At 50.9% G+C, this 27,242-nt stretch overlaps 1 protein-coding gene across 8 annotated transcripts in view; it reads left to right on the top strand.

The window, feature by feature from the left end:
• Nucleotides 1-261: 261 nt before the first annotated feature.
• TPCN1 (two pore segment channel 1) overlaps nucleotides 262-27,242 on the top strand; it is a 60,717-nt gene continuing 33,736 nt past the window's right edge. The window contains exons 1-3 of one of the 8 annotated variants that reach the window (XM_019977468.2): nucleotides 262-479; nucleotides 2,991-3,227; nucleotides 6,101-6,247. In XM_019977468.2, coding sequence (XP_019833027.1) covers nucleotides 3,116-3,227; nucleotides 6,101-6,247 — 259 coding nt within the window. In that variant the 5' untranslated portion in view covers nucleotides 262-479; nucleotides 2,991-3,115. Of the gene's footprint in view, nucleotides 480-2,990; nucleotides 3,236-4,078; nucleotides 4,286-6,100; nucleotides 6,248-20,731; nucleotides 20,885-27,242 lie in introns of those variants that run through there. The other 7 variants (XM_019977464.2, XM_019977465.2, XM_019977466.2 and 4 more) reach the window with 7 other exon arrangements.

The following is a 27,242-nucleotide window of genomic DNA, read 5'->3' on the forward strand; positions in this document are numbered from 1 at the left end:
AACTCTCCACCAATTGGAAGAGCCGGGCGTCCCTCAGGATAAAGCTGAAAGAGTAAGGCGGGGAGAATGGGCGGGAAAGGGGCGGAGCTTCTTTGTCCCGCCTCTCTCCCCCCAAGGAGGCGGGTAAGGAGGCTTGCATTAACTGGGGAAGGACGTAAAGGTTGGCCAGTCAGAGATCATCATGACGTCCGAGATAGCCAATAGGACGCGGCGAAGGGGGGAATGGGGCGGTGCCGGCCAGGCGGAGGGGACCGTAGGCGGCGGATGGGAGAGCTGGCGCAGCTGCCGTGGTGGCAGCGGCTGAGGTGGCGGTTTCTGCGGCGGCTGCTGCAGCTGCAACAGCTCCGGGCTCGGGGCTTTGGCGGCTGCACCGGCGGGCTGTACTGTGCTGTGCGGACCCCGGCGGTCGGTCCGGGTTGCTGGGGCGGCGCGTGTAAGAATTCGAGGCGTGTGAGGGATGGTCAGAGGAGAGGGCAGAGGTAAAGGGGCAGGGGGTTCGGAGTGAAAGGTTGCGGCTGGGCATTTGGGTGTGGGAGGCGGGCAGGTCGGGCCAAGAGGGGTTGCGGAGAAGTTCATTGCTGCGCTTCTTTCCCTCCAGTCCTTGTCGGGGGGAGGGGGTCCCAGAGTGGGGACCGCCCGAGGAAGCCCTGGGCGGGAGAGGGGGCTCAAAGTCGAACACGTGGAGTAGGATCCCGCACGCCTCTTCGCTCCCCCTTCTCTCTCAAAGGCTCATCTCCCTGGCGCCCTCAGGCCACCCACCCTGCAAGAGACTCTTGCCCCGTCCGTCTGCCCGAGTGGACAGCGGGACGGCCTGCCGGCTTTCCCTGGGACCTTTCCCTAGGGGTGACCCTTCCATTCTGGGTCCTCTCTAGAGGGAGAAGCACTGTGACCTTAAGCAAGTCCCTTCTCTTCGCTGAGCCTCAGTTTTCCCTCTCTAAATTTATGGGTTTGAATTCAGATAAGGGGACTGGTCTGGGAAGAGAGGAAGGGTAATGGTTAAGCAGGGAGGGTCAGACTGCCTGGGTTGAAATCTGGGCTTTATTACTTCCCTGCGGTCTACTTACAAGAGGTAGGTTAATTTAACCCCTCTAAACCTCACTTTTCTCATTGTGAAGTGGGGACATCAGCTAAGTAAAATGTCCTAACAGCAACACTATTCACATTTTGAACCACATATGTCTCTGTTGTGATAACCCCCTCTGAGAGCCACAAAACTAGTGCATGCATTACAAGCAAACAGTCAGATATTATACAGTTAAAATAAAAGCCAGTAGCTACTATAATAACAATGGTACAATTAAGAAAGCTCTTCTTGATGAGTTGAAAAAGTTAATAACCTGTCCAGCCTTCAAAATAAATACTGGCCGGGACAAGATGTTAATAATTGTCAGAGCTGAATGATCAATACAAGGAAGTTCATTTACATATTCTCTCTACATTTGAGTATATTTGAAAGTATCTGTGGTGAAAAGCCAAAAAGAAGAAAAAAGAAAAAGGCATAAAATGCTTTAAGACAGCCAAATGGTAGCATCTCATTTGGAATTTCCTTTTCTGTTTTCCCACTACTGAGATTTAAAAGTAAAATGAATCCCCAGATCTGGAGGAAACTTAAAAAAAAAATCTCACAGGAAGTTGGCTGGGTAGAACGCTACAGGCTTAGCAGCAAAGAATAGTGCTCACTTTTAAACTGCCTACTTTTTAAGAAGCTGTTGGCGCACAGGCGCCTGCCTCGAATGGTCGTGGAGGTTTCTGAAGGAGGTAAATTGCTGGGTTGCCATTCAGTGGGTTGGTTTGGAGGCAAACTTGATTGAGACCAGAACTCTGCAGTTTGAGGAAGGAACCTGCTGCTGTTTTCGAGTTCAAAGGTCTGCTGTTAGATCTGCTGAGTGCTTGCATTTCTTTGGTCCTCCTTAGCGGAAACAGGAATGTGTATAAATAGGAACTGTAGAAGGCTAGTTCTGACGGTTTTGAATTGAAAGTTTCAAATAAGCATTTCACTTAAAAAAATATTCTAGTCTTTTCCCTTTCCTCCCCAAATACCTAAATCTAGGAGAATAGTGCCTTTGTAAGAATGATATGGGTAAGTTTAGATGACCTGGCACACTGTTTATAGGTCATTGGAGCTAAGTGCTGCCTAAATACCAGGGCCGGACTTGGAAGAATTGTAGCATGGTGGCTGGGAGCACAGGTCTGGAGTCAGACTGTGTAGTTCAAAGCTTGACTTTCCTGCTGTGGGATCTTGGACAAGTCACTTAACCTCTCTGAGCCTTAAGTCTCCCCTTCTGTAAAGCAGGACAATAATCCTACTTACTATTATTGTGTTTCAGTCAACTTTACTTAAAACTTGCTAGAAGAGCCCCAGTACATAGTAAACCCTCACTGAGTACTAATTACTATTATATGAACGGTCATATATATATATATAAAGTATTTAAAATCTTTACGAAACACACAAACAAGGGTTAAGAGGGGTGGAGATGGAACATACTAGCCATAATCTCAATCTTCAGACATAATTACGTTTAACTTTTTAGTATGTATTCTTGTAGAGTTCCCGCCCCATCCCCCATATTTCAGTGATATTATTGGCTCAGACCATAAAGAACCCGCCTGCAATGAGAGAGACCTGGGTTTAATTCCTGGGTTGGGACAATCCCCTGGAGGAGGGCATGGCACCCCACTCCAGTATTCTTGCCTAGAGAATCCCCATGAACAGAGGAGCCTGGCAGACCACAGTCTACGGGGTCGCAAAGAGTTGGGCATGACTGAGCGACTAAGCACAGCACAGTGGCACATCCTGAGATACTTTTTTTTTTTTAATTAAGATATAATTCACATTACTGTAAGACCCACCATCTTAAAGGGTACCATTTTTAGTATACTTGTAAAGTTATATAACCATCACCACTGTCTGATTCCAGAACATTTTCATCAATGGTTGTATTATGATCATTGTCTATTTCTTTTTTTTTGAATTCCCCAAACTCCAGAAGATGCTGCTGATGGAGGAGTTTCTGAGAAGCACCACGGGGCCAGTGGCTTTGACCGGGAGCTCAAAGCAGAGACTATTTAAAGCCTTGGACATCACCTCCTGAGGGCTGCAGGAGTGAAGAGCATGGCTGTGAGTTTAGATGACGACGTTCCCCTCATCCTGACCTTGGATGAGGGTGGCAGCGCCCCACTGGCTCCCTCCAACGGCCTGGGCCCAGATGATCTGCCCAGCAGAAGTAAGATGGTAGGGTGGGCTTGGGGAGAGGGAGAGTGCAGCTTTTGTTTTGCTGTGGGCTAGGTGGTCTGATGGTAGATTCATGTACCCGAATGCCTGACTCCACGTTTGACCCCCAAGTTCTGACACATATGCTAGTGGGAGATTAATTCTGTGCGGTCCTAATCCTGCACCCCCAATTTAGGGATGTTCCCCAAGACTAGCCTGCCCGGCTTCCCACAGCCCAACCCCTCCCTTGCACCTGCGGTGGTACCCTGGTTCTGTTCGTGGATGCTTCGTGGAGACCTCAGGCAAACCTGCTCCTTGGCTAGCATCCCTGTCCCATTCCTTGTTAAAAAAAGAAACAGATTTCAACATCAGCCTCCGTCTGCCTGATCTTTGGCAGGAAAGTGGCGTTGACTGCTTCTCCCCGCTGGCATTCAGTCCCTGCACCACCCAGGACAGGGTGGAGTGGAAGAGGGCAAGCATTTGTCATAATCTAATGATCAGAGGGTTTGGGATTTGTTTCACTTTGTCTTCCTCTAAACCAAAGCCCAGAAGCACAAAGTGAACCCAAGAGAGGTGATGAGCTTTAAATTTTTTAGATTTTAAGTGTGTTTCTGGCAGAATAAGCAGTTTTAAAAAAACCTTTATTGTCCCAAAGCTATTTATTTCATTTGCTCAGGCCTCAGGTCCAGGAGAGCTTAAAATAACTTGCCTCCTGGAAGGTCCTAAGATGTCAGGGACTGGTGCTTTAGGGTCTCCTTAGCAGATGGGAGTTCTACCCACCAGGCATGCTCCTGAGCTAGGACAGAGGGCTACTGCTTGGGTCCAGGGAAAGGCAAGCCTGGCTCTCTCATCTCCTTTGTCCAGAGAGAATGCAGTTGGCTGACAGGGAGCTTAACAGCCTGCATTTGAAAGTGGTAAAGGACAGCATTGTTCCCACGGATGGGAGTGCAGTGGGAGGCTTGTTGCTGCTGCTGCTAAGTCGCTTCAGTCCTGTCCGACTCTGTGCGACCCCATAGACGTCAGCCCGCCAGGCTCAGCCATCCCTGGGATTCTCCAGGCAAGAACACCAGAGTGAGTTGCCATTTCCTTCTCCAATGCATGAAAGTGAAAAGTGAAAGTGAAGTCGCTCAGTCGTGTCTGACTCTTAGCGACCCCATGGACTGCAGCCTACCAGGGATTTTCCAAGCAAGAGTACTGGAGTGGGGTGCCATTGCCTAGCTCCTCTAAACTGGCCTCTCTCCGCTTTAGCCAGTTCACCCATCTGGAGTGGCAGAGCTGGGTGATCCAGGAAGCTTAGAATAGAGACCAGATTTTTCCCTAAGTGCCATTCAGGACCAAAAATATCAGTGGCTGTGATTTCAGGCCCACTTCTTAAATACCCCAGAGTCAACCCACTCCAGTGTTCTTGCCTAGAGAATCCCAGGGGCGGGGAAGTCTGGTGGGCTGCCATCTATGGGGTCGCACAGAGTCGGACACGACTGAAGTGACTTAGCAGCAGCAGTAGCAGCAGCAAGCTAAGTGTTAGGCTCCTTCTTACCTGTTATCTTAACTAAGATCCTTTTGGCAAAGTAGACAGTATTATCCCTAGTTGACAGAGGAGAAAACTGTGAGTCAGAGAGGTTAAGGAACTTGCCTGACATTGCATAGCCAAGTAAGCAGTTTTGCAGAGATTTGGACCTGACTGTTTGACCCCAAAGTTCTTCCCTTTCTCTTTTTCCCTTTTTCCTTCTTCTCCCCTCTTCCCTCTTCTTTTCCTCCTCCTTTTTTCTCCACAAGCCCTTAATAAATGTAAGTGCTGGCCCTCAGCATTTCATCATATAACCTCAGGGGAAGAAAAGCTTCAGAGAGGTTAGGTAACTTGTCCAGGGTCACATAGCCAGCAAGCAGCAATGCCTCACTGATCTTCCCCCATCACCCTGTGTAAAGTGCTTTGGGGAACGGGATGTAAATGAATGTGACATAGTCTCAGCTTCAGAGTACGCTGCCCACTAGAGAGAGAAGTGGTTACATCCATGGCCAGTGAGGGACTGGGCTGGAGGGAAGGTGGTTGACATCCGAGGGTATGGATCGTTCTGAAAATAGCCAGGCTCAAGGTTCTGAATTGGACTCTTGATCATTGTCGTGGGGGCCACTTTTAAGTCCTCCCAAGTGTCAGAGCTGATGGCAGAGTGTCTAGCTCTCCTGAAGGATCAAAGTGGGAACAGCAGCCTAGTTCTACATCAAGATCAGGTTTTGAAGCGATGGCGGTGCTTGATGACCAGGAAATAGGCCAAGTAGACAATAAAACTAATGTTGGGTCGGCCTCTAGTGAGGCTGTCCCTTTCTTGGCAAAGTTGGTGGCTTGTTTTAGTTTGTTTAAGAAAAACAGAATAAACTGACAGGGTCCAGGGAAATTATGCTTTCTGGGAAGTACGTTGGTGCATCGGTTTACTCTCTCACCCTCTTCCTGAGATATTTGCTAAAACCTCTAAAAACTAATGGGTGTAACCCGCCCAGCTTGGCTGAGAAAAACAACAGCGCCTCTTGGAGAAAAGGAAAGATTTCAGAGGAGGCCTGCATGTTCCACCTCCTCTGCGTGGGCTTTTCTTTCTCTCTCTCTCTCTTTTTTTTTAACCTTGTCAAACATCAATTCCTCTTAATCTTTTAACATTTTTTTTTCTCCAGCTTTAAACTTTTTATTTTGTATTGGGGTATCTTTCTTTTTTAAAAACATGTTTTATTTTTGGCTGAACAGGGTCGTGGTACGCAGGAGCTTTCACGGTGACACGAGGGCTTCTCCCTAGTTGTGTCACGCAGGCTCAATAATTGAGGTGCATGGGCTTTGTTGCTGCATGGCACGTGGGATCCCAGCTTCCTGACTGAGGATCGAACCTGTGTCCTCTGCAGCGGAAGGTGAATCCTCAACCGCTGGACCGCCAGGGACGTCCCCATCTGGGCCTTTCTTATCTTGTGCTTGGATCTTGCACGGACTTTCTTCTCAAGGCCCGCCTCCCACCTGTCTGAATGGTCCATCTAAAACACAAATCCGAGCAGGTATGGTGTGGGCATACCTTGTTTTACTGTACTTTGTGCATACTCTTCCCCACCCCCGCCCCCAAATTGAAGGTTTTTGGCAACCTTGCATCGAACTAGTCTCTCAGCACCGTTTTCCCAACAGCATTTGCTCACTTCCTGTCTCTGTGTCACATTTTGGTCATTCTTGCATTATTTCAAATCCTCCACCAGCAAAAAAAATTGGTGGTTCCCTGAAGGCTCAGATGATGGTTAGCATTTTTTAACAATCAAGTATTTTTTTAAATTAACTTATGTACATTGTTTTTATAGCATAATGCTATATAATGCTTTATAGCATATATATGTACACACACACGTATATTTTTCAAACTGATTTATTTGGCTGTGTCAGGTCTTAGTTGCAGCGTGTAAACTCTTAGTTGTGGCATGTGGGATCTAGTTCCCTGACCAGGGATCGAACCCGGCCCCCCTGCATTGGGAGCATGGAGTCTCAGCCACTGGACCACCAGGGAAGTCTGTAGAAATAAGTTTTTGATGCACTGCTGCTGCTGCTGCTAAGTCACATCAGTTGTGTCCAACTCTGTGCGACCCCACAAACGGCAGCCCACCAGGCTCCTCGGTCCCTGGGATTCTCCAGGCAAGAACACTGGAGTGGGTTGCCATTTCCTTCTCCATTAGGAAACCAAAAAAGTCACGTGACTTGCTTTATTGTGGTCTTCACTTGATCATAGTGGTCTGAAATTGGACCCACAATATTTCTGAAGTCTGCCTGTGATTTCCCCGGCTTGCCCAGGTTCTCAAGACCTTCCTGTGCCCAGCAGGATGCAGCTCCTTAGCCAGCATATGCATGTTCTGGCATCTTCTTGCCTGACCAGTTCCATTTCCTGCCTTACCCCACACTTCTAGTTCTCTGAATCCCCAGTACATTCTCAGACCTCTCTGCCTTGCTGGTAACTGCCTGGCATGCTTTTCCAGGTGCTTGTTTACTCATGAGCTTCACTTCTGTCTTGATAATCCTGCTGATAATCCCATCTCTTTGAAGCCTTCACTGAACCACTATTTCCTGATGGGGCTGACTACTTACCATCCTTTTCTGCTGTGGTATCTGATCTAGGCCTCCATTATTACATCAGCTTACTGTGCAGAAGCAACCGTTTAACCATCTGATCACCTCCTAGGCCCCAAGTATTCATTCATCCACATATCACATAGCTCAATGCCTACTGTAGGTGGGCATTCAACAAGCATGGTCCATGGAGTAGGAAATGGCAACCTACTCCAGTATTCTTGCCTGGAAAATTCTATGGACTGAGGAGCCTGAGGCTACAGTCTGCGGAGTTACAGAGTCAGATATAACTAAGCACAAACAAAGGCCCACCATAAACCCAGGGTGATCTCAGCTCAAAATCCGTGATCACATGTGCAAAGATCATTTCTCCAAACAAGGTCACCTTTGCAGGTTCTGGCAGTAACAACTTGGGCATACCTATGGGGGCCACTATTAAGCCTGCTGTAATCTGGTAAGAAGAAAAAAAAAAGTCATGGTCCAGATAAACCTAGTTGGGTTTCTGGAACCTCAGAGCTCATGGGAGGGGCTTCCCAGGTGACTCAGAGGTAAAGAATCTGCTTGCCAATGCAGGAGCCATGGGAGATTCGGGTTCAGTCCTTGAGTCAGGAAGATCCCCTGGAGGAGGAAATAGCCACCCACTCCAGTATTCTTGCTGGGATAATGCCACGGACAGAGAAGCCTGGTGGGTTACATTCCATGGGGCCGCAAAGAATCGGACCTGACTGAGCAACTAAACACAATAGTTGTCTCAGGTCCCAGGAGCGGAGGGGCCGTCTGAGGGTCCCATCAGAGATGAGTGGCATCCCCTCCTGCCTCTGCTCACCAGTGGTTGGAGTCTCATCACTCCCAGCACAGCTGATTGCCCTGAGGAGGCTGCCATCCTCGCTCCCCCAGCCTGTGGCCAATCTAAACCCTTGAGGGGTTAAGGAGTTTTCCGCAGCCCGACGCCTTCAGCAGAGTTGGCAGCTACGTGGGCACAACAGCTGATGAGAGCTAAGCCAGCTCTCTGAGGGAAGGAGCCCTGACTGAGCCTGGGCCTCCACCCCGACCCCACAGCTGTCACTAGGGCCGTGTCCCACACCCTCCCGTCTCCGTGTGCTCGGGCTGCCATGACAGAACTCCACGGCGGCGGAAGTGCATAGTCTCAGAGTTCTGCAGGCTGCAAGCCCGAGAGCAAGGTGTCAGCAGGGTTGGTGTGCCTGAGGCCTCTTTCGGGCAGCTGCCTTCTCGCTGTGTCCTCTGTGTGCTGATCTCTTCGCATCAGGCTACCTCTCCTGTTGGATTAGGGCCCACCCCTATGACCTCATTTTGCCTCAATTACCGCTTTAGAGGCTCTGCTCTTTGAATACCATCACATTCTGAGGCCCTGGGGGTGAGGCTTTCAACACAGAAATTTTAGGGAGACGTAATTCAGTCTGTAGCACTCCTGCCCTTTCCTTAGATGAGGTCCCCAGGAATCTGGCTGTGCTGCCTGTGACCTTTGACCCTGTGCTAGGGATGCTGGAAGCTGGGGAATTGTCCCTACAGGAAACCAGAGGGCTTGGATTTTTTTTTTTCCCCCTTATTTGGGCAAGGATGGATTGTATCCAAGACTTAAAACATTTCTGGGCTATAAACGTGGCAGCTGAAATGCTAATGAATGACTCATAGGCAGGAGATGTCAGGTTGATAAAGGAGGAAGGCCTGAGCAGAGGTATTTAAAGCCTAGAAATTAGGAGTAACCTTGAAAATAGTCAGTGGGGTTGGCGTTCGACAGTGTGGTTTAGAGATAGCCTGCTGTCTGCACTGCGCAGCAGTCAGTGATCTGGACTGTCCCTGGACTGTAGAGTGTGAATGTGGTCGGCTATACAAAGTATCTTCTTGGGGAATTCTGTTCACTCTCAGCTTTCACCTTCTTATTGCCTTTAAGCCCAGCCGCTGCCTAAGATGCGCCTGTACTATTGGGTGATGAAGGGATTGTGGGCAAGGCCGGGGCTGAGGCTGGAGCAGGGCACTTTGTCTCACGCGGAACCTTGGTGCTCGTGGCTCCTGGTTTCCCGGTGACAAGTCATGTGGGGATAAGACCTAAGGTGGTAGAGTAACAGGACCCCTTACCTCCTTCACCCTGATTCCTAAGACTTCTTCGGCACTTACCCGGGACCCAGTATAAGGTGGAGAACCACTGCTCCCTTGCAGGGGCCGATATACAGCGGGCGCCCTGGCTCCCTTTCCAGAGTTTTCATGCAGCCAGAACCAGCTGGCACCCATCTCCGTCAAGGTGGGCCATCTCCATCAAGGTGGGGCACTGCTCCCTTGCAGGGGCCGACATACAGCGGGCACCTGGCTCCCTTTCCAGAGTTTTCATGGCAGCCAGAACCAGCTGGCACCCATCTCCATCATGTTGGCCCCAGGGCAGACATGGCCAACCTGAGCTGGGAGAGAGCGGTGGGGCTGTATACCCAGGGGAGACCTAACCCCATGGCAGGCTCTCCATCACAGAAATCAGTGTCTGCGGTTCTTTCTCTGACCGAGCTTCCCCAGCACACTCGCCAGAGAGAAAGTAAAGCCCAAGGACCCAGGTAGCTTTTGTCACCTGTGATGCACTGGGTGGAGGAGTGGTTAAACATTCAGGCTCTGGAGTCGAGCTGCAGACTTCCTGTTCTAGGCAAGTACGGGACCTAGTGTCTCCAAGCCTCAGCCTCCTCATCTGTAGGGTGGGATCATGATAGCATCTTCCGAGAGTTGTGGGGACTTAGTGAGGTCACACGTGTGATGCCCGTGGTGGGTGCTCGGCTAGTTGTAGGCGTTATTGTCATGCCCAGAGACAGGGCTTCCTGGGGTGCTGAACCCAGGCCAAGAACTGAGTCCTTTGCCTTGCTGCTGGCCCGACAGGTGGCCACCACCAAGTGGGGAAGGGGAGGCAGCATGGCAGGTGGAGACTGAACAGCAGTCAGGCTTTCCCAGCCTCCCAGGGAGCTCGGGCATTTGGCTCCGCTGGAGTCGGCCCCCTGGCTTTCCCAGGGCCTCGCCGAGATAGGATGGTCGTGTCGCCAGGCTGGCAGAGGCACCAATTAAAATGCACACACACCCGGCATGCTGGGTTCCAGCCTCGTAAGCGACACTTGAAGCTTTTCACTTCCTCCCCGCTCCGAGTCTTTGTAGGGGATCCTGTCTGTTGCCTCGGGCCCCCCTGCCATGAGATGACATGCAGAGAAGCTGCTACTTTGGAATGGCAGCAGTGGCAGCTGGGCGCGGGCTGGAGCCATGGCTCCGTTGCTCTTTCCCCATCCCCTTAGGGGGGCTCTGTGTTCACATTTACTCCAGCAGCGCTTCGTGAGGCAGAACAGTCAGCTTCTCAGCTTCTGAGTCAGGGAGGGAGCGGGGGAGGTGGGGCTCTGATGGCTCCTGGCCCAGTGTCCTGCCCGGGGCTGCCTCACAGATCACAGAATGGTGGACCTGGAAGGAAACCCAGATGAAGCACCAAGGGATCACCCCCTGCCCCCGCAACCTCAAACCCCCCAGGCCCCTGGAGGAAAGTTGGTCCTCAGACCGCCCCCATGCCACCTATGGGAAGCCCGCTGGACTCCCTTTCCTGGGTGACTTCTCTGATTGTTTCCTGACTCTCCCTTCTCTCCCTCTCAGTCCAAGCCGCGCAAGGTCGTTCACAATAAAAACAGCGGCTCACAGGTATTGAACCCCTATCAACTGCCGGGCAGCGTCTGAAAGCACTTTGTGCTGTCTCTGTCACTGGGTCCTCCGAGCAGAGCTGTGCTGTTGGTTCAGCATCTGTCTCTGACAGCAGACAAAACAGACACCCTGAGAGGCTGAAACTTACCCAGGGCCACGTAGCTGGGAAGTGTTGGCTGCAGCTCTGGAAACCCGCGCTCTTCTGATCGGGGAAACTCAGGTTCTGGGTGCCGAGAGATTCAGAGCTGGCTGGGGGCACTTGTCCCTGCCTCTTGGTGCTTCACAGAAAGAAATACCAGATTTCATTCAGCTTTGCAATCAAGCCAGATTGGGCATTTTTCTGTCTTTCTGTGTCTGTCTTCCTTCGTTGGCAGGCGAATTCTTAACCACTGGACTGCCAGGGAAGCCCTCACATCTTTTTTTTAAGGCAAGATTTAGGGGCTTTGTTTTTCCCTAGAAGAATCAGTTATGTTTGGGGAGTCTCCCAGGTGAACGTATGGTGGCTCAGCCTGCATTTGGAACAACTCATGCAAGTATCTCCCTTGAGTGCTCCATGGGCACCACCCCTGCATCCTGGCTCAAGATGAATCCAGAAGCTGCAAATCAGGGCATCCATTATACCACCTCAAAGTAGAAGTCTTCCCCAGAGCCAGTCTTGTTTCTCTCTTGTTGGAGGCAGCAACACTGTAAACCTATTACAGTTTAAAAAAAATATTTTTATTTATTCATTTGATTGTGCCAGGTCTCAGTTGCTGTATGTGGGATCTAGTTCCCTGACCAGGGACCAAACCCAGGCCCCCTGTATTGGGAGCGTGGAGTCTTAGCCGCTGGATCAACAGGGAAGTCCTAAGCCCTATTACAGTTGGTTGCAGTTGGTGACTGTGTGTGCAGTAATGTTCACATAGATGGTGGCTCCTAAGAGCCCTTGCGAAGTAAGAGTATCCCCGTTTTTCAGATGTATAATTGGAGGGGTGGGGCGGGAAGTGACCCACAGGGGCAGATAGTGGGGCAGTGGGCCTCATTCATCGTCAGTGTTGCTGGGCTGCTGCATGCCCAGTGCATGTCCACACAGGCAGGCCCGCACTGCCCTCTTGTCTGTCTCGGGTTACAGACCTGCTGTTTCTGTTTTCAGGCCTTGCCCAGAGGGAATGTTTCTCCCTCCAAGCTCTCAGCTCAGTCGCTTAGTCATGTCCAGCTCTTTGCGACCCCATGGACTGCAGCATGCCAGGCTTCCCTGTCCATCACCAACTCCCAGAGCTTGCTCAAACTCATGTCTATTGAGTCGGTGATGCCATCCAACCATCTCATCCTCTGTTGTCCCCTTCTGCCTTCAATCTTTCCCAGCATCAGGGTCTTTTCCAAGGAGTCAGTTCTTTGCATCAGGTAGCCAAAGTATTGGGAGTTTCAGCTTTAGCATCAGTCCTTCCAATGAATATTCAGGACTGATTTCCTTTAGGATGGACTGGTTTGATCTCCCTGAAGTCCGAGGGACTCTCAAGAGTCTTCTCCAACACCACAGTTCAAAAGCATCAATTCTTTGGCGCTCAGCTTTCTTCACAGTCCAACTCTCACATCCATACATGACTACTGGAAAAACCATAGCCTTGACTAGACAGACCTTTGTTGACAAAGTAATGTTCTCTGCTTTTTAATATGCTGTCTAGGTTGGTCATAGCTTTTCTTTCAAGGAGCAAGCGTCTTTTAATATCATGGCTGCAGTCACCATGTGCAATGATTTTGGAGCTCCCAAAATAGTCTGTCACTGTTTCCATTGTTTCCTCATCTGTTTGCCATGAAGTGATGGGACCGGATGCCATGATCTGAGTTTTCTGAATGTTGAGTTTTAAGCCAACCTTTTCACTCTCCTCTTTCACTTTCATCACTTGGTAAGAGTTAGGCCCAATTCTTGGATCAAATGAAAATGAAGCGCTTGAAGGCCAAGCCCTCTGATCCACCTTCCCAGCCTCACCCCACCCACCTGGCAGTGGCCCCAGCACCTTCCAGGCCAGGAGAACATCCCCCTCAGTTACAGCCCTGCCTGACTGGCCTCTGTTCCTTCACTCCACCCCCTTGGTAATCAGAACAAACAAGCAAAAGTCTTAACTGTGGGGCTGCTCAAACCATCTCATTTATTTGTTTACTTTTTGGCCTAACCACACGTCATGCAGGATCTTAGTTACCTGACCAGGGATTGAACCCCTGCCCCCGGCATTGGGAGCATGGAGTATTAACCCCTGGACTGCCAGGTAAGTTCCACTGTCATCTCATTTGTTTAACAATCACACAATCTCGATTTTTTTAATTTTACTTGAACCACTTTCACTACCAAAACTTCCCATCGGCTGCTGTCTCTTGCTCCTGATCCATCCCCCTTCAGCTTTCTCCAGCTGAAGATCTGGTCCTCTTTTTCCATGGAGCCTTCCCTAACCCTTCCTAACTGACTTCTGCACCTTTGAATCCTCTGAATAGCTGCGCGGAGGCCCACTCCCTCCCCAGCACCTGCACGTGATAGATTTGATTAATGTCTCGTGCACTGAATCAGTTTGCTTTGTGCCATGATGGATTCCTAAAGCTTAAGAGAAAAGGAAATTTTGGTGAAGTAGATGATTTAAAATATGAGCAGAAGGGTTGAGTTTGGCAAAGCATCCTTTCATAGTATGATTAATACCCCTTGGTTCATCTAGTATCGAGCTGGGTTTTGTAAACCATGTTCCTTTTTTTTTTTTTAACTTATTTGGCTGCTCCGTATCTCAGTTGCAGCATGTGAGGTCTAGTTCCCTGACCAGGGATCGAACCCAGGCCCCCTGTATTAGGAGTCTTAGCCACTGGACCACCAGGGAAGTCCCCAACCATGTTCCTTTTAATCAGGGTTTAACCTGTTGGTGGATTTCTTTCTCATGTCTCCATGATGCCCGTTTGGGTGGGCTGGTTGGACAAGACAGGAAGGTGTAAGTAGGTGCTGTTGTTCTGGGTCCTGATGTGTTGTGCCTCTTTTGGGAGCACACGTTTTTGCAAAAGCACAGACCACATCTTTCCTGCACACACCCAGACACCTAATAAACAGACACATGTGAAGTAAGGGATCTGGGAGTGAGTCATGAGGTTCTCCAAACACCCAAGAGACTCTGTTTGTTACATCTTAACCAGCCTGTGGAAACCACTGGGTTGACCAGAAGACTCATCCCCACATGATCAGGTCAGAAATAGCTCAGGTGGACCCTGCCCTCTGCTTCTCCTAGGAGCAACCAGCCTAGGGTATGTCTTTGGTCTCTGCTTTTGAAATTCTCAAGGACCCTCACATGGCCCACAATTTCTATATCAGCCCAGGTCCCACCTTCCCCCACCTCTGAACTCAGCCACTACCACTCCACCACTCGTAGACTGCCTTTCCCTCTTGCTAATCTCTCTTTTTGTTAGACTGGGTTTTTATTTATTTATTTTTCCTATCCTTTTAGCTCTTGCTGGAAACCAGCTCAGGGAGAGCTATTGTGCTCAGCACCGGCTAATGGCCTGGAGCCGCTCCAAGCTGCCGGATGCGTTGGCTTTCACTCGTGGGTGGTCGTTGACAAGCGTGATGCCTTCTCTCTGTGACACCCCAGGGTCCCCTCTTGCCAGCTCTGCTGTTTGCACTTGGCTGGCCTGCCTTGATGCGAACGGCAGCTTGTACTGCGCACCCCGGAGCCCGTCTGGTTGCCTCCACGGGTCTCAGACTTTCTCAGTCACAGAGCTTGCTCAGCCTCGAGGCCAGTTGACCTGTTTGCTTTTTCTGCCTATTTCCTTTTGGAGCTCAGACACTGTCCTGGGGTGGCCAGGAGCTCCCCAGTCTGGAGACGGGGAAGGGGTTTGGGAGAATCCTCAGGTGGTTAGAAATGTGTATGCATTGGTGGAGTGATAATGTGGACTGATAATTTAGTGCATTCTAACGTTTCTTCAGAGTCTCTTGGTCTACAGCAAAGGATGGGGTTGAATTTCCAGTGCCCTATCTTAGCAAGTGTGCAGCCTTGAATGAGGAGCTAAGCTTCGGCTTCTTCCTGAGTTTCAGTTTCTTCGTCAGTAAAATGGGGATAAAAACGTCTCCATTCAGGGTTGACATAGGAAATTTCAGGCAACATTCCAGGTACCAACTCAGTAAGTAGAAAAACTCTTAACAGTAAAGTATCAGGGTTTCATTTTCAACAAAGTAGCAATGACGCCCCTCCTTGAGCCTACGAGTAGATAATTTCAGGTCTATCGGAGTCAATGACTTGAGCTCACCCTTCCTTTTATTACATTCCTCTAAGGACTGGTAGCTGGGGTTTGGATTTTCTTAGGGATTCTGTTGTGGCAGATGGGGAACTGGATGTTAACTTCCTCGACCGTCCAGGTGCACTGCAGGGGCAATTTACCTCAAGTAACTCCACCTCCTGCCTGCTCTTTAGGATGGATTTTTGGCCTTTATTGTATTTTTCTTTATTCATGCTGCCCCGTTTTTTTAAAAAAATTATTTATTTATTTACTTGTCTAGCTGGGCCTCGGTTACGGCACACGGGATCTTCCTTGCATCTTGCAGGATCTTTCTTTGAGGCACACGGACTCTCTAATTGTGGTTCATGGGTTCAGTTGTTGCAGCCACAGGCTTAGTTGCTCCTGCAGGATCCTAGTTCACCAACCAGGGATCAAACCCACATCCCCTGCATTGCAAGGTGGAGTCTTAACCACTGGACCACCAGGGAAGTTCCCACGATGCCTCTTTTGAGCGTGTTCCCCACTCGGTGGAAAGGGAAACTGAAGAAGAGGAAGAGAAGGCTGAGCCCAGGACTTGACCACCGACCACTCAGACTCTGAGGCCCTGCCGGCTTCCCTGGGAGCACGCCAGCCAGCCCAACCCAGGTCCCTGGAGAAGTGGCGTGCCCAGGCCATCAAGCTCTGCAGGATGCAGACTTCCTCCCAGCTGTCATTCTGCCAAGGAGCTCTGTGTCTCCCGGCTGGCCACTTTGCCCCTTGCTGCTGCTCTTCTGAGCATAGCCTCCTGCTCACAGCAGATCCAGATGCTGGGGTGTGGCCAGTGGTCATGGGATCCACGTCTAGCCAGTCCCCCAAGTGTTCCCAGGCAGGGGCTAGAGCAGACCTCTGATCAGTACCCCGAGTAGAGAAGGGGTCTCACAGCCAGGCTTGTTCCTCTGAGCACTGCTCATCCACTGACCCCCTGCATAGGCCCAGGGAGCCCCAGCTTGCAGTGGACAATGCCTTTGTCCCCATTTAAAAAAATTTTTTTTCAGTGAGGCTTCCCAGGTAACTCAGTGGTAAAGAATCCACCTGCCAATGCAGGAGATGCAGGTTTGATCCCTGGGTTGGGAAGATCTCCTGGAGAAGAAAATGGCAACCCACTCTGGTATTCTTTCCTGGAAAATTCCATGGACAGAGGAGCCTGGCAGGCTACAGTCCATGGGCTCAGAAAGGGTTGTTGGACATGACTGAGCAACTAAACAGCAACCACAGATTACAATTTCATAGCTGTCTGTCAAAACTTCCTCCAACCTAGTAATTTGTTGAGACCGGTGAAAACAAAAAGTTACAAAAGTAAAAAATTTTTCAGTGGGTAAGCACACACTTTTTTTTAGAATAGAAGCCTCGTTTTATTTTACTTTTATTTATTGTTAATATTTTTTTGGCCACGCCACACAGCTTGTGGGATTTTAGTTCCTTGACCAGGGATCACACCTGCACCCCTGCATTGGAAGTGCGGAGTTTTAACCTCTGGACTGCCAGGGAAGTATGCCTCGTCTCCATTTGCCCTTGTACTGCTCCCGGCCCCACCGTGTGCATTTCACAATTAGCGTTCCCAGTGCTTCCAAGTGAATGCAGGACAGATGTTCACACAGGTGCTACACTCTTCCTTGAATAAACACAGTGGAGTTTGCATGCTTTTCTGTGTGTGTATGTGTGTGAGTGAGTGTATGTGTGTGTGTGAGAGAGAGAGAAGCATAGGTCTTTGAGATGGATGGAGCCTTTACAGATGTTTTCTCAAAGCATCCCATACACTTTGCACATGGTCAGTCAGTTAGGTGCTCAATAAATGCTTTGTGATGAGTTTTCAGCAGGAGTCAAAGCCTTCTGTTTCATAATAAACCCAGCGGCCCACGCATAGGTAGTACAGTTGTACTTGGAAGTACAGTTTCAAGTGAAGCCTTGAAATGCACAGATTGAAGGAGATGGAAATCATTTCCAGCCCCACCAAGAGACTATCTGCTGGCATCTGGTAAACCCCTCCCTCTGTCTCTGCCTCAGCAGAGGGTGGTGGTGGGTTGTGTAGCGGTGGCCAGAGGAGGTTTTCTCCACTGGCAGGTGGTGAGGACCATCAGACAATGGAAGTGACCCCAGGGGGCTCCTGGTGAGTTAACTGCTCTGTAAATGTGAGCTCACCATGGCTCCCCTGGAGAAAGGACCCTGCCTTTTTGCCTGTGCAGGATGTAGACAGAGTTACTGTGAAACCAAGACAGCCTGACTGGCCTGCATATCTCTGCTCGTCACAACTGGTCCAGCTGCTCACTATTAAAACCCAGCGGCTCAAGTCCAGTCTCCTTGTCATGGCTTACAGCCTGCCTGCTGCTCTGCTTTACAAAGGAGCCAGGCCGCTGGGCTCCAACCCAGCCTGGCCACTTTTTGCTCTGTGACCTTGGGAAAATCACTTAGCCTCTCTGGGCCGTAGTTTCCTCCCTTCTGGAAACTGGAGATCATAATAGTCTCTGATTCATGGGGCTTTTTTATACTTAGGGGAATTAACAAGGGTAAAGCACTGAGTGTGAGCTGTTATTCTTGCCCTCATTTGTACATATCAGCCTTATATCTCTGGTCCTTTAAGCTTCAGAATTACTGAAACCTGGGCAGTTTCCCATGAACGGAAGAGCCTGGTGGGCTACAATCCATGGGATCGCAAGAGAGGACACAGTTTGGCGACTCAGCCACCACCACCACGCTTCCCAAGCGTGTCCTGCTATCTGCTTTTCTGTGCTTTATGCATGACTTTCCTGTTTCTGGAAGGTAGCCCTCACCCCATCCCCAGCCCTTTTTGGAACACCTTTTCATCCTTCATCCTTTAAAACCGGCACGGATAAGGCCCCTGAATCTCTCTCTGTCTGCCTCTTCCCTCCAGCCCTCATGGACGGTAGTTGCGGTCACATCATTTTCTAGGCTGCTGTAACAAATGCCTTTAATGCCCCAGAATCATCCCTTCTTTTGCCTCCTGACTGTGAGCTCCTTGAAGACAAAGCCCACGGTTTTACTTTTTCAGATCCAACACCTAATCTAGTGCCTGGTATACAGTAGGTGAGGAATAAATGTCTCTTCACATGAAACCACATTTATCTGCATCTAGGTCAGCCTTTTAAAAACGTTTTCCCCCCTCCCTTTTTCTCTCCCAAATAACCGCATGATTTGTTAAGACCAGAGACTTGCTCTCAAGGTTTCGTTTGCAGCCTCAGTCTGCGAGTGCCCTGTGTGGCCAGTTTGGGGGTGGGCCCTTGGGGCTGCCACTGCTACCCTAAATTACCAAGGGGTGCTTATTTTCCTGGCCCCTGCCAAGAGTCTGCCATTTCTAATCTTCACCCCTCCTGCCTTTTCACCTCCTCTATTTACAGCCGCTGCTCTCAACTTTCTCACCAGCTCCACGCCCTTCCACGGCAGGCCTTGTGTATCTACAGGGAATCCCCCTGGATTTGGCCACTTAGGCCCCTGTGAGCTGGCCGGAAACAAAGTTGGAGGTGGCACAGAGTGTAATCCTGGCTGCTTCCAAACCAGGGCTTCCTCCTTCTAGAACAGTGCCTGACCGAGTACCGGCCTGGGTGAGCCTTTCATCTTTCCTTTCCTCCTCTGGCTAAAGCCTTTGGCAGGACAAGGTTTGGGCCTGAGGCCAGCGATTCAACTGGGAGGGCCGTGCGCCAGCTCTTGCCTTTCTGGAGGTCGGTCTATTAGCCCGGGGTTCTGCCAAGGTTCACAGCCTTTCCTAACATGCCTGGATGACACAGGTCTACCTCCCACACCATTGTGCAGTCAGTCACCAGCAAAGAAAGCCTGAGCAGAAGGAAATACACACTCTGCTGTCTTTTGGCACGGTGTCTTTTGCCTGATTTTTATCCAGGGGTCCTTTAAAGAGTCTGCACGGAAGCGGGGTGGCAACGGCATGCCTGGAAAATTCATCAGTGCCACTCGGGTTGATTTTCCTCTCCTCTTTAAGCTTTTTTTTTTTTCCCCATGGAGTGGGGCTCTCAGCGATCACTGGCAGATGGTTGGGCTATGGGTCGTTGTCATTCTGGTGGGCGCCAGTGTTTGGAGGGCTCCGGGCACTTTGTGGGTTTTTGCATTTCTCTCTGAGATGCCGAGAGCACAGTTGGCACAGGTCCTGGTTAATGGATGAAGAAGCTGAGCCTCTGGGGATTAAGATCGTGAACCAGGGGTGGGGAGGGGCACAAATGGGAGAGAACTTGGGGGTTCAGGGTTATGTAATTTTTTTTTTTTAATTTGGCCCTGCTGGGTCTTAGAGTTGTGCCACGCAGGATACTTAGTTGAGGCATGTGGGATCTAGTTCCCTGACCAGGGGTTGAATCCAGACCCCCCTGCTTTGGGAGCATGGGTCTTAACCCCTGAACCACCAGGGAAGTCTCAGGGCTACGTTCTGTCTTGAAGAGGATGTGCATGGTATATGCGTGCCTGTGTGTGTGTGAGAGAGAGAGAGAAGGGTGGGGGGTGGGCGGAAATGCATGAGGTTATGTACATGTAAGAGAAGGAGAATGAAAGGAACAGGATTGAAAGGAGAGAGGGACCTCAGTGTAAACCTGCAAAAGAACTGGCACCGCCTCACATCCTTTCTGCTCAGAGCTGCCTCCCACGAGGAGCTCATATGCCTTTTATCCAAAGCACCCTCTTGCCCAGGCCCCCAAGGAAGGCCCCAGTGACCTACCCAGCCCTAGCGGACCCTGCACTTGCTGGATGTTGGGGGTGGGTCACAAAAGCCCTGTGTTCCTGCCCGTCCTTTCCCCATCCACCCTGGTGCTGCTTTATAGCCGGCATATGGAAACTGTTTCTGTTTACCCAGAGCCACCCCGATGCTGCTGCACGCTGTGCTCCAGCGAACGGAAACCTTGGATTCCCCGCAGGGTCGTTTGAGAGGCTGCATGCAAAGCCGCCAGCTGTTTTGCAGGGAGTGTCTGGGCCCTATTACATCAGCGTGGTGGAAGCGTTACCATCTGTGCAAACAGGTCATCCTGGTTTATCTGCCTGTCCTCTGTGTGGGGAACGCCTCTCCTACTTGGAGGCAGCTTTTGTTGTTGTGGTTGTAGTTACGCTGTTTTGTATTCCACCGCCTGCCAGTTCAGCCGTTTTCTTTCTGTTCCTTATTCTCCACGTTCGGCTCCCCAGGCTGATTGCCAGGATGTAGGGAGGGGAGTTTGGGAGTAGGTGTTGCATAAATGTTTAGTGGCGAAGGTCAGCGGGGCCTGAAAAGGCTGCAGACCGGCTTTACAGGAGAGCTCTTTGCCCAGGACACCCGGAGTACAGAACAAAGTGTTTTTCTTTTCAGGGACTGGGGCGGGGGTGACTTTTCCCAGAGGCGCAGAGTGGGAACTTCCAGGTTGCCAAGAGTGTTCAGCTTTCTCTGGCCCTTTTCAAACCTCCCCGGAGCGGAGAAGCTGGTTGGCTTCTAGGAGCCAAGGAGCTAGCCAAGAAGACTGCCGCTCCCACCCTCCTGTGCTGCTGTGTATCTTGTTCCCCCACTTCTTTCCTCCCGTTTCCAGCTGCCTCCCAGGAAAGGCGGAAATGCAGAGGCGAGGGCCAGCCATCATCTTCCTGGAGGAGGCAGCGGAGGGCCAGCTCCCTGACAGCCCCATGGAGAGGTCATCCCGTCTCCTCCAGCTGGGCCCTTGTGGTATGCCTTGACCTGGCCGTGGGTGAGTGTGGCATCAAAGGTGATACCAGGATCAGAGATTGGACATGTTGATCCTTACGGGGTCTCTGATCACTGGTGTGAGGGCGGGTCCCTGATCGCAGGCCGGGGTGGACCCGGGGTGCTGTATGAGAGCCCTCCAGACGGCCTTGTCCAGTCTCTCCCTGTGCAGGAGATGCCCTGAAAGTTGCATCACCCACTTTTTACGTGGAGACCTGGTGGGGGGGCAGGGCGTTGTTTCTCCCAGGAAGTGCAGATTCAGCCCAGGTGGTTAGGAATAGACCAGGGCTGGGCTCCAGGTCGCCAGGGCAGTGGGTGCTCACAGTCAGCGGGGTCTGAGGCTCCCCAGGTGTGACCTGGAGCAGATTCAGTGGGCGTAATGCAGGGACCTCTACAGCGACACGGGGACAGACCATTCCCTGGGCATCATGCTCAGTAGTGACCAGTCAGGGGACCCTGGGATTCCCGTACAGCCTCACCTTCTGCTTCAGTGGAGTTCACTCCGAGGAAGCCTGCTGGATGCGTGCCCCCCATCTGAACTACAGGCCCACAGCCTGACCTCTGACCTGCCCCCTGCACCAGCCCGCTCCCCTCTTCTCTCTTTTACCCTAGCCATGTTTCCTTTTGGGAGGCCGCCGACCCTCTGAGCATCCCTCATCCTCAACAAGAAAGCACTTAGGGGCTGGAGGGTTTCCATTGCTTCTTTGGCCACTTCTCCAACCTGGAAAGTGGGAGAACGGGGCAGGGAATCTGTAGTTAACCCCCCTTCCCTCCTCCAAAAGAGGTGACTTCCCTGGTGGTCCAGTGGCCCTGGATTCCCACTGCAGGAGCCCCGGCTTCCATCCCTGGTCAGGGAACTAGATCCCACATGCCACGAACTAAGAACCCATGCAGCCAAATAAATATATTAAAAAAAAAAAAAAGAATTAGACCCCGCAGTCCCCAAGCTCCTCCTCTTGGCAGCGCAGGGAAAATGCTTCCGGTCTTGGCCGCTGGGCTGCCCACCGCCTCTGAATGAAGACTGCATGTGCAAGGAGTGGGCTGGACCGTGGCTCCTGCCTTCCATGTCACCCTTTACGTGATCCCTAAATGTGGCTCCCCAGCGGCTCCTGCTTGGAACGTGGCGGGGTAGGGGGGGCTCTTGGAAGTCACCTGTGGCTTTCTTGAAACTCCCTGCTGTGGCCCTTGTCACCGAGGGCCTTTCAACCCTGTCCTCGAATCACAGTCAGCAACAGGCACTCAGGCTTTACATCTGGAAAGCCAGCCAAGTTCTGTGTTCTGAGTAAGAGGAAGGTTGACTGATCAAAAGCAATGAACAAAGTCCTCCCCGCTGGAGGGGAGGACTCTCTGTTCTGTCTCCTCAGCTCTTTGAGTCCTGTTTCCCTTTTGGAAGGTTCTGCCTGAATTACTCTTGTGTAAAATTGTCCCTCTTGCACAAATCCTCCTAAGAAGGATTTTTGGAAAGGGCAGAGAGGTCATGTCATACCCCTTCTTACCACCTGAGGGTGCTCCCCACTGTGCTCTGGACGAAGTCTGCGCACCACGGTGGGTGTGCTTCTGTCATCTTTGGGGCATCTTTCACTTCATTTCTGTTCAGATATATGTGTGGAGCTTTTGCACATCACGCCTGGCCCTGTTCTGGGCTCTGGGGACACCACAGTGACCAAGACAAAAGCCCCTGAGTTCATGGAGCTGATACTCCAGGCAGGGAAGCAGGCATCAGGCAGGCCCACAAGTTAAGTCTGTGCCCCTCTCCCAGACGGCGATAGAAGCCCAGGAGGAAGCCGGAGGCCGTGTGAGGAGGCCGGGGCATGGCGGTGTGCCCGGGGAGGCCGGAGGCAGCCTCTGTAAGATGACCTTCAGGTGGACACCTGGGAGACGTGACCAGGCCAGCCGTTCAAAGATCCGGGGGCAGGGCTGAGGGGACAGCAAGTGCAGAGGCCGTTAGCGGAACGTTCCAGGCCTGTCCCAGGAGGACAAGGAGGCCGGCGTGGCCGGCGTGAGGGGTGACTGGGATGAGACCTCAGACCGGGTTTCCTAGGACCTGCTCCCCCCAGAGGAGGACTTCCGAGTTTTCTCAGGAGCTGGAGGCAGTGGCATGTTTGGGGCAGAGGAGCGCTACCACCTGGCTTAGGTTTTTAAAGGATTACTGTTATACTGAGCTAAAACACATGCATACACACATCAAAGGATTTCTCTGACCGGTGTAGAGAGGAGATGGGCAGAGAGGGCCAGGACGGGGAGCCAGACCAGCAACAGGGGCGGTACCCGGTGGGGTGAGGGGCTGGGAAAGTGCAGACAGTATCTGGGAGGGTCACTCCACATGATGAATGAGGGGGGACGTAAGGGGATGAGCCTCCTGAATCCCTGGGGCCTCTCCTGCCCTGGGGTTCTCTGCCTGTACTGTGCTCAGTCGCGTCTGACTCTTTGTGACCCCCATGGACTGTAGCCCTCCAGGTTCCTCTGCCCATGGGATTTCCCAGGCAGGCGTACTGGAGTGGGTTGCCTTTTCCTCCTCGAGGGGATCTTCCTGACCCAGAGCTTGAACCTGCATCTCTTGCACTTCCTGCATTGGCAGGCGGGTTCTTTACTAGTACCACGTGGGAAGCCAAGGTACAGTCATTCTGTTCAGCACTTGTAGGTCAAGAAAGACACTCCCAGCTGGCCAAGACCTTCCGCCTGTCCGCCAGTCACTCGTGGCCCTCACCGGCACATCCCAAGGGCTCTGGCCCATGGGAATGATGATCTGTGGAGGCCCAGTCACTTTTCTCTTTGGTTTGTGTCACTCAGGGCTGCACACAGCAGTGGTCACCCTGTGGCAGACCACCATCCACATTACTCTAGTGAGGGCTGAGTGACCAGAGTCTGTGGTGGGGAGACCTCTAGACACGCGGCCAGGAGGCCCGGGTGCTAGAGCTGGCTCTCTGATGTATCAGCCCTGGTACACAGGTACACTCTCTGCCGTGACCTCCATCTCTAAGAGATGGGCATTCAATTAAATGGTCTCTCCAACCCATTGCAGACCTAAGCGTCATCCTTTCTAAGACCCTGGACCTGACACTCATCCTTCTATGATGGACAGCAGAAAGTCCTCCAGAGTCCATGGAGGGAAACCCCATAGTCCATTTGTTCAGTCGCTAAGCCGTATCCGACTCTTTGCGACCTGGTGGACTATAGCATTGCAGGCTTCCCTGTCCTCTACTATGTCCTGGAGTTTGCTCAGATTCACGTCCAGTGAGTCTGTGATGCTGTCTCTTCAACCATTTCATCTTTTGCTGCCCCCTTCTCCCCCTGCCTTCAATCTTTCCCAGCATCAGGGTCTTTTCCAGTGAGTCGGCTTCAGCTTCAGCATCTGTCCTTCCAAGGAACACTCAGGATTGATTTCCTTTAGGATGGACTGGTTTGGTCTCTTTGCAGTCCCTGCACTTTGGTTAAGCAGGGGATTCTCAGCATAGACCCTGCTGACCTTCTAAATGTGTGAAGCCTGGGTGAGTTCACAGGTCTCTCTGGGCTTCCTGTATCTCACCTGTAAAATGGACACAGTAATGGATGTTATTATGAGGATGAAATTTACAGTGATACATACCTCATGCTGAGAGTAGCCTGGCACACAGAATATGCCCTGGAAGTGTGTTTGTTATTTCAGCAGAAGCCGAATTGATGAGGTCTGGGCTACATAGATTTGTAGGGCTGAGGTTCGTTAGGGTGGGGGTGAGACACGTGTGCTAAGAAAGACCCTTGTCACCCTCTCCTTGCACCACGGCAGCCTTGGTAGAAGGCTTCTGGTAGTCAGCAGGATCCAGGCGGCTGGGGTCTGCACCAGTTGTAGCAGGGCTGGCCCACAGGTAGCTCAATTTGCTTTGATAACCGCCCCCCCCCCCCTCCTCGCCCCAACACACACACGTGAGAGGAAGTGCTGGGAAGGCTCACACTGGGGGATCTCCGAGGCAGGGGCTCACGCAGATGTTTCTGTCTAGCTCAGGCTGGGAAAGTGGCACTAATGTCCCCTGCCATCTGTGCCTGCCATTGCCACCCACCCCGCACCAGCACCACTCTTTACGTAGGACTGCTGTGTCCCAGGCGCCGGCTCCTGCTGTGTGGAGGGCATGGAGGATTCAGCACAGGCACCCGAGATCCCAGCGCCAGCCAGCTGCCTGCCTGTGTTTCTCCTGCTCAGGAGTCACGTTTGGGCTCACGCTTCCCTGATCCATGAAAGCGGGTGGAAGAAGGTGGTTTTGACCTTCCCCAGGCTCCACCTGGGGCTCAATTCTTTCAGAAATGGGCACAGGGATCAGAGTTAGGAGATTCTGGCGTTGGGAGAGCAAGACCAGAATGAGAAGGGCTGGCTACAGTCAGATGTGATGGAATAGCTGCCGTATTTTTAATCCTTTCAGCCATGGCTTATCCTCCTTTCTGGGCCTCCAGTTCTTGAGAGGCATGCTTGCATGCGTGCAAAGGCACTTCAGTCTTGTCTGATTCTTGGTGACCCTGTGGACTGTAGCCTGCCAGGCTCCTCTGACCACGGGGTTTCTCCAGGAAGAGCACTGGAGTGGGTTGCTGTGCCCTCCTCCAGGGGATCTTCCCAACCCAGGGATCGAACGCGCATCTCTTATATCTCCTGCATTGGCAGGCGGGTTTTTTACTGCTAGCGCCACCTGGGAAGCCCCTTGAGAGGGGCAACCTACCAATTAGGAGCTAACCAGCCTAATTTGGTATCCAAGCCCTGCTTCTCACTGACTGCATGACCTCAGGAAGGTACTTAATTGAAGTGTCTTAGAGGAGAAAGGCAAGAGAACAAAGAACAGGTGGGATAAACATGCTGTAAATTGCAAGATGATATATTTAAGCCTAACCATATTAGTAATTACATTTAATGTAAATAATCTAAATACTCCAATTAAAAGGCAGAGTTTTTCAAACTGGAGGAAAGAAGCAAGACCAAACTATATGCTGCCTATAGGAAACAAAGTTTAAATAAAAAGACACAAAGAGATTAAAAGAATGGATAAAGCTATAATAATCACTAATCCAAGGAAATAATCAAAACTGGAATGGATATTATAATCAGAGACAAACACTTGTATATTTATAGACTGCATTATATATATGCATATATGTGACTCAAAATTTTAAAAAAGAAGAAAATAATGTAATAAACAGGTAAGAGTTGGAGACACTTCAATTAAGTTGTACAAATGGCAACTAAGCATATGGAAAGATGCTCAACCTTATTAGTCTCTGAGGAAATCCAAATTAAAAGCATTGGAATTAAAACAATGCAGTAACATCACAATATTTTAGGATAATTAAGACTTAAAGCGGTTACTTCCCTGGTGGCTCAGAGGTTAAAGCATCTACCTCCAATGCGGGAGACCTGGGTTCTATCCCTGGGTAGGGAAGATCCCCTGGAGAAGGAAATGGTAACCCACTCCAGTATTCTTGCCTGGAGAATCCCATGGACGGAGAAGCCCTATAGGCTACAGTCCACGGGGTCACAAAGAGTTGGACACGACTGAGTGACTTCACCTTCACCTTCAAGACTTAAAGCAGTGAGTGTATCAGTTTGTGGTGGGGAAGTGGAAGACCTAGAACTCTCATTTACTGCGAATGGGAGTGTAGAACGGTACAACCACTTTGGAAAACAGTTTGGTAGTTTCGTAAAAAGTTAAATGGGTGATCTAGCTATTTCACCCCTTGGTATTTACCCCCAAGAAATGAACACCTACATCCACCTACACCTACAAGTCCTGTACATGAATGTTCATAACAGCTTCATTTGAAATAGCCAAGCATTGGCAATGGTCTAAATGTCCATCCATGGGACTTCCCTGGTGGTCCAGTGGCTAAGACTCCTAGCTCCCAATGCAGGGGGCCCAGGTTCCATCCCTGCTTGGGGAACTAGATCCCGCATGGCACAGCTAAAAATCCCAAGTGCCACAACTGAGACCCATTGCAGCAAAATAAATAAACAGTGAAAAAAAAAAAAAAAAAAGCTAAGACTTGTTTCTCGGTGCCATGGCATATATCAGTGGACATACTTGAGTGCTGTGACAAGCCCAACTCAAAGAGGCTTAGGTATAAAAGGATCTTTGTGGGCTCAGATTTTGGAAATGCTCTGAGGTAAATTTCAGGCATAGCTCGATCCCAGGGGTGTAACTCAGGCAGGTCTTCCCCACTTGGTGGCAGAAGCAGCCTCCAGCAGCAATAGGGAAAGAGCTCCCCAATCCCTCCACACACACACACACACACACACACCTTTCTAAACTGGTCCTGGAGAAGTTCTAGGTTCGTTGGCTAGACTTCGGTCAGCGCCGTTGGCTGAACCAATACCTGTCTGGGGTAAGACAGGGGCAGGCTGGGGC

Source organism: Bos indicus, chromosome 17 (assembly GCF_029378745.1).
Source record: "Bos indicus isolate NIAB-ARS_2022 breed Sahiwal x Tharparkar chromosome 17, NIAB-ARS_B.indTharparkar_mat_pri_1.0, whole genome shotgun sequence".
In the NCBI taxonomy this organism is placed as follows: Eukaryota; Metazoa; Chordata; class Mammalia; order Artiodactyla; family Bovidae; genus Bos; species Bos indicus.